Genomic DNA, 7,127 nt, shown 5'->3' with positions numbered 1-7,127 from the left:
CCCAGGTCCAAGGACACCAAACATCACTCAACAAAACTCTCAACCACCTGCTCAACTAGGACCGGTCCCAACTCCCCCCGCGCTTCGACCCCAACCTAATCAAACACGCCAAACTGAAATACCTACCTCAGACCAACCCACCTCTCAACCGAACCAAACTTTGCCTTCCACATCTACTCCGCCAAATATACCATTTCCTGTTATTTCCCAACCTACCGTTAGTACTGACAACAAACCTGTTACGAGGAGCCAACATGGCATTTTTAAACCCAACCAAAAATACATCAATCTCCACACCACAGTCACCAAATCTCCTCTCCCTCGTAATCCTGTATTAGCACTAAAAGACCCGAATTGGAAAATGGCTATGGATGATGAATACAATGCTCTTATTCAAAATAAGACGTGGGATTTAGTGCCCCGTCCACCTGATGCTAATATTATTCGTTCTATGTGGATTTTTAGGCATAAAGAAAAATCTGATGGTTCTTTTGAGAGGCATAAAGCCCGACTTGTAGGTAACGGTGCAGATCAACAGGTTGGCATAGATTATGGAGAGACCTTTAGTTCGGTTGTCAAACCAGCCACCATCCGAACAGTACTCAGTATTTCCTTATCTAACGCATGGAAAATTCATCAGTTAGACATCAAGAATGATTTTCTACATGGTGAACTCAAAGAAACAGTGTATATGCATCAACCTTTGGGCTTTAAAGATCCAAATCTTCCTCATCATGTATGTCGTCTGTGAAAATCTTTGTATGGGCTCAAGCAAACTCCAAGAGCGTGGTACAAACGATTTGCAGATTATGTATGTTCTATCGGATTCTCTCAAAGCAAGTCAGACAACTCTCCTTTCATGGATCTTATTGCTGCCACGTCACACTTTGGGAAAGAATCGCAACTTGCTGAGGGAAAGTGTGGGCCAGTGTATCGTGGTGTTTTGCATGGAGATATCCACGTGGCAATCAAGGTGCCTGAGAATGCGAGGGAAGTTGATTATGATGATGCTGTTCAGATTTTCGTTGATCTTTCTAAGGTTAAGCATCCAAATTTGTTGCCCCTCTCTGGTTACTGCATTGCATGTACTTTATACTGTTTTTCTGAGTGATTTAATTTAGAGTTTTGCTCATAAATGGATATGTTTTGGTACCATCCAAAATTAATTAATGAATGTTTGATCCACCTACTATCTCTCTAACCACCATAGAGTTTTAGGGTTATCTGGATATAAGAAGATTAGAGAGTCACAAGTAAGATATAATGTCTTGAATCAAAACAACCTTAAGGCTTTAGTTTTTTGAGCATTTTCTACATATAAACTCTTTCACTCTTCCATTTATATTCAATATGTGACTTCACACTTGAATAAACTAAATAATATCTAATTCTCCCTTACTTACATAATAATTATAAACACATATTTTGTGTATTTTAAGTCATTATGAATAGGTCATAAGACATATAAGTTAAGTAATGTAATATATACACTATATATACTAATGATAATATAAAAAGAGAAAAAATATATGAATTGATTGTATTTGAGTTTTATACACTATTATTACATTATCTACTAGTCATGTTAAATTATTATTGACTCTTCAGCAAAAAAATATATAAATGAATTATAAATCATATACTGATTATATATAAATCTTTATACCAAATGTAAATAGATATTACATTCATATGAAAAAATTACATATTAATACATATTTCTTTCTCTCTAACTTTATAGTTGCACCAATATCTATCATAAATGTAAATATTACTCTCTTGTCGTATTTGAAGAGAAAACATAGTTAAAGATAATAAAATGATAGGTTTTTATACTAGTTTTTTTATCCATATTAAAGTGATATACATTAGAAAGGTGATATTTTGTTTATTAATTATTAATTTAAAATTGATATATATTAATTTATTGTGAGTATGGAGAGTTAGTGTGAAGATACATATTACTCTTAACTATAATCTAATTTAATTTGCATTTTAAGAATTTGTACAATATTTAGGTCCATAAAGATATCATTTCCTATATATAAAAGCAAATGCAAACAAGTATATATATATATATAATTAGTATTGTGATAACCGGATTGTACTGGATGATCCGATCGGTTTTGATCATTGACGGGACTCGAAAATGACTTTGGTTTAGTGTCTTAACCAAGTGAGGGTCAGTTGAACTACTTTAAACCAGATAAATTCTAGTCCGACTATGTTAAACCCGATTAAACTAGATTAACCTAAGAAGTAAAATGACGGTTCACTTAAAAATTTAAAAATGGAAAACTACTCTAATCTTTTGTTTTACTCCAGTCCAAAAAAAAGATGAAGATACGTTACTTCAACGTAATTATACATTATTATTAATTATATAAAAACTTACATTTATATATAATTATATATTTAATGATAAAAAATATTAATTATATATGAAATCATATGGGCAAACCAAATAGTTTAACGATTTAATCGTTTAAAACGGTTAAACCTCTTATGAGACCTCTTCCGATTTGATGTTTGGCTCAGATTTCACAACATTATATATAATGTTACAAATTTGAAAATCTAATCTATACTAATTTTTTTTTTAATCTTTTTCATTCATTTACTAGTGTTGATCACCCCAAAATATAAGGGTTTTTTGCTAGTTGCTCCTAGCTTAGAGATTGGTAAGGAATGAAAAATAAAATTTTATTTACTATTAAATATAAGTACAGAAGAATTATCTTTGTATTTGTATCAATAAGACACTACAACTCCACTTAATTCTTTCTCTATGGACATCATTTATCAGCAAGATTTTATTCAACATTGAAGCATAAGCATTTTTTTTACTTTTACATTTAGCATAAGCAACTTTAAGTTGGTTAACGAATAATAATCCATAATATTTAAATTTCAGGTAAGGAGAAGTTGGTATTATACGAGTTCATGTCAAACGGCGATTTAGGTAGATGGCTACACGAACTACCCACAGGGGAGACTAACATGGAGAAGTGGAATACCGACACATGGGATATTATCCAAAATGGCGTCGTTTCACAATCCACATCATCCTAACAGATAGGATGGCTCACACGACACTGTATCGCCATCGGGGTGGCGCGTGGCTTAGCTTTTCTCCACCATGCGGGATCTCGCCTCGTCGTTCACGGCCACCTGGTCGCTTCGAATGTGTTACTTGCTAACGACTTCGAGCCCCGAATCACTAATTTTGGGTTTAGGAAAATCGAAAAGAACCAACACACATCAAATTGTTTCAACACAGAGAGTGATGTGTACTGCTTCGGGGTAGTGTTGATGGAACTGTTGGAACATGGTTTGTTGAAAATCATTAGTGAGAACTTTTGGGTGTGAAATATAAAAAAAAAATACCCAAGTCCCACATAGAAGAGTTTTGAAAAAACAACTCTCAAGTCCCACATTGAAGAGTTTTGAAAATGAAAAAAAATAACTCTGAAGTCCTACATTGGAGAAACTAGGAACATGGAAAAAAAATCCAAAGTTATAAATAGAAGCATTCTCCCTTCATATTTTCTTGTCCCAAGTTGAATGTGCTTTCATTCAACTTTTTCTTTCTCCCTCATATTTTCCGTCGACGTATTTCCGGCAAACTTCTCCCCCTTTCTTTCCATGACACTAAGAAATGGCAGAGGCAGCCATATTGTGGGAATTTTGAGAACTGACACTAGTAGTCAATATTGGGGGAAAGAATTGGCACATGTATCTGGAAATTTCGAGAACTAACACTGGTAGTCAGTATTGGGGAAGAATTGGCACAAGTAGCCATATTGTGGGCATTTCGAGAACTAACACTGGTAGCCAGTATTGTGGGAAGAGAATTGGCACGGGTAGTCATATTATGGGTAATTTTGAGAATTGGCATTGATAGCCATATTATGGAGGGTGTATTCGAGATCGGTTCTTAGAGTGCAGTACGAATTCGATAACATGGATTTGGGCTGTTTTATCCTGGGGATGGCGTGGTTGATAGTCTGCTTGCACATTTTGGGCAATGCCACGAAACGTCTTAAAGAGAGCGACATGGTCGTGACTCAGCCAGTAAGTATTATTTCGTGCAATTTATAACGGTAACAACAATTTTAAGACGTTTCGACTACAATGACATTCGTAGATAATATTACTGAACCGAACATCTATGACCTGAACAAGCCATTTCAGTTTGACAGAACAAATTTCAAACGTTGGCAACATAAGATAGAATTTTTGCTCACTATGAGAAAGGTTGCCCATGTTCTGAAAACCGACACCTCAATGGTGTCAGATGAGGCTGAAAAAAGAGGAAATGGATAAACTAGCTATTGAAATAGCTCTCTGGAATGAAAGTGGTTACTTATGTAAGAACTTCATTCTGAATGAGTTGTATGATGATCTGTATGATCACTATAATCCATACAAGTGTGCCAAATTAATTTGGTATGCACTTGAGAAATAAAGAAATATGATACTTAAGAAGTTAAGATTTTATATATATATATATATATATATGATGTTATCACTACCTCAAGTATCAAATGACTGATAATAAATCAGTAGAGTCTCAGTCCTATGAGATACATAAAATTGCTCATGAAATCATTTATGATGGTATGGCCCTAGAGAGTTAAACTCAGAGAACCTATGAATGTATATTCATTGGGTATGATATAAACAGTATTGTGTATAAGCATTATGACATTAACGCAAAATAATCATTGAGTCTTACGATGTTGACTTTGATGAAAAGAAATTCCTTTTTAAATTGAAGAATAGTGGGGGCACATCAACTAAGTCACATTCTTGTGATTAAAGATAATGATGGAAAATGAAAGGTTTGAAATAAAACCTAGAAGAAGTAACAAAACAATAATTGTTATAGAGTATAGATCTGATTATATGGTCTATATATTGGAGGATAATCCATCAACTCTCCAAGAAGTTTTTGATTTCTTTGGATGTTGATTTGTGGCGAGAAACCATAAATGATGAGATGGACTATCTAGAGTCTAACAAGAAACATGATATGTTATCTCAATCCACTATGGAAGTTGAGATGATGGCATTAGCTACAACTAATGAAGAAACAAGTTAGTTGAGAAGTTTGCTTGCAGAGATTCCTCTATGAGAAAAACATAGATCAGTTGTGTTGATCCATTGTGATAGTATCACGGCTATTGCAAAAAAATTGAGAACCGCTTTTATAACGGTAAGAAGTGACAAATACGTCGTAAGCACAACACCATTAGAGAGTTGCTCTCTACATGAGTTGTTAGAGTGGATCATGTACGCATTGAGAATAACTTAGCAGATCCTTTGACAAAAGGACTAGCTAGAGAGAAAGTCCATAATACTTCTAAGAGTATGAGACTATTGCCCTTAGAACGAGGATCACTCATGATGGTAACCCGACCTAACTGACTGGAGATCTCAAGAAATAGGTTTAATGGGTAATAACAAGTTGTGAAGTGATATGAGAATGAACATGCTATAAAATTATGAGCAGCATGATTCGTGTAACATATGTAAGGATGAGTTAAAACTCTTAATGAGATCTATACTCCAATTGGAGTGGAGTACCTAGGCTATAGGAGTACTCTTGATAGACTCACCTATGTGAATGTGGAAGTGGGGGCCACTTCCTATGAAATTTTGGGGCATAAATTTCTAGAGCGTTCACTATATTGGGATAGACGTGCATGACCTTTAATGCACGGGCTTTACATAATACACCTTTGAAATGTTTGTGTGTGGTTTGATGTTGGAGATAGAGTTCAAGACTACGAGTCACTCTAGTAAAATCTGGATCTTATTCATTATGCAAAGGTTCAAGTCGCATGACACCTTTGTTTATGCACAATCTTATTAAGACCACAAATATTCTCGGAAATCGTTTTTTTAATTTCAAGTGGAGGATTGTTGGAACATGGTTTGTTGAAAAGCATTAATGAGAACTTTCGGGTTTGAAATATAAAATAAATACCCAAGTCCCACATAGAAGAGTTTTGAAAAAACTACTCTCAAGTCCCACATTGAAGAGTTTTGAAAAAGAAAAAAAACAACTCTCGAGTCCCACATTGGAGAAACTAGGAACATGGAAAAAATCCCAAGTTATAAATAGAAGCATTCTCCCTTAATATTTTCTTGCCCCAAGTTGAATGCGCTTTCATTCAACTTTTTCTTTCTCCCTCATATTTTCCGCCGACGTATTTCCGGCAAACTTCTCCCCTTTTCTTTCCGTGGCACTAAGAATTGGCAGAGGCAGCCATATTGTGAGAATTTCGAGAACTGACACTAGTAGTTAGTATTAGGGGAAAGAATTGGCACAGGTAGCCATATTCTATAAATTTCGAGAACTGACACTAGTAGTCAGTATTGGGGAAGAATTGGCACAGGTAGCCATATTGTGGGAATTTCGAGAACTAACACTAGTAGTCAGTATTGTGGGAAGAGAATTGGCACGGGTAGCCATATTGTGGGTAATTTCGAGAATTGGCACTCGTAGCCATATTGTGGAGGGTGTATTCGAGATCGGTTCTTACAGTGTTGTAAGAATTCGATAACAGGAATCTGGGCTGTTTTATCTTGTGAACGGCGTAGTTGATAGTCTGCTTGCACATTTTGGGCAGTGCCACGAAACGTCTTAAAGAGAGCGACCTGATCGTGACTCAGCCAGTAAGTATAATTTCGTGCCATTTATAATTGTTGCAAGTTATGGTAACAACAATTTTAAGGCGTTTCGACTACAATGACATTCGTAGATAATATTACTGGACCGAACAACTATGACACGAACAAACCATTTGGGTTTGACGGAACAAATTTCAAACGTTGGCAACATAAGATGAAATGTTTCCTCACTATGAGAAATGTTGCCCATGTTCTGAAAACTGACATCCCAGTGGTATCAGATGAGGCTGAAAAGAAGGAAAGGGATAAACTGGCTATTGAAATAGCTCTCTAGAATGAAAGTGACTACTTATGTAAGAACTTCATTCTGAATGGGTTGTCTAATTATTTGTATGATTACTCAGCCCATACAAGTGTGTCCAATTAATTTGGTATGCAGTTGAGAAATAAAGAAATATGAAATCGAGGAAGTTGAGATAAAATATATA

The 7,127-nt window shown here is 35.2% G+C and overlaps 1 protein-coding gene across 1 annotated transcript; it reads left to right on the top strand.

The window, feature by feature from the left end:
• The first annotated feature begins 361 nt into the window (after positions 1–361).
• LOC109337916 (probable serine/threonine-protein kinase PBL5) lies at positions 362–3,293 on the top strand. Its single transcript, XM_019575005.1, has 3 exons — positions 362–687; positions 838–1,085; positions 2,915–3,293. The coding sequence occupies exons 1-3, from the start codon at positions 362–364 to the stop codon at positions 3,070–3,072; spliced, it is 732 nt and encodes a 243-aa protein (XP_019430550.1). The 3' UTR covers positions 3,073–3,293.
• Positions 3,294–7,127: the final 3,834 nt, after the last annotated feature.

Source organism: Lupinus angustifolius, unplaced genomic scaffold, assembly GCF_001865875.1.
Source record: "Lupinus angustifolius cultivar Tanjil unplaced genomic scaffold, LupAngTanjil_v1.0 Scaffold_15_112, whole genome shotgun sequence".
Classification (NCBI taxonomy): Eukaryota; Viridiplantae; Streptophyta; class Magnoliopsida; order Fabales; family Fabaceae; genus Lupinus; species Lupinus angustifolius.
Note: the sequence above shows the minus strand (reverse complement) of the source record. Positions and strands in the feature narration are given on the sequence as shown.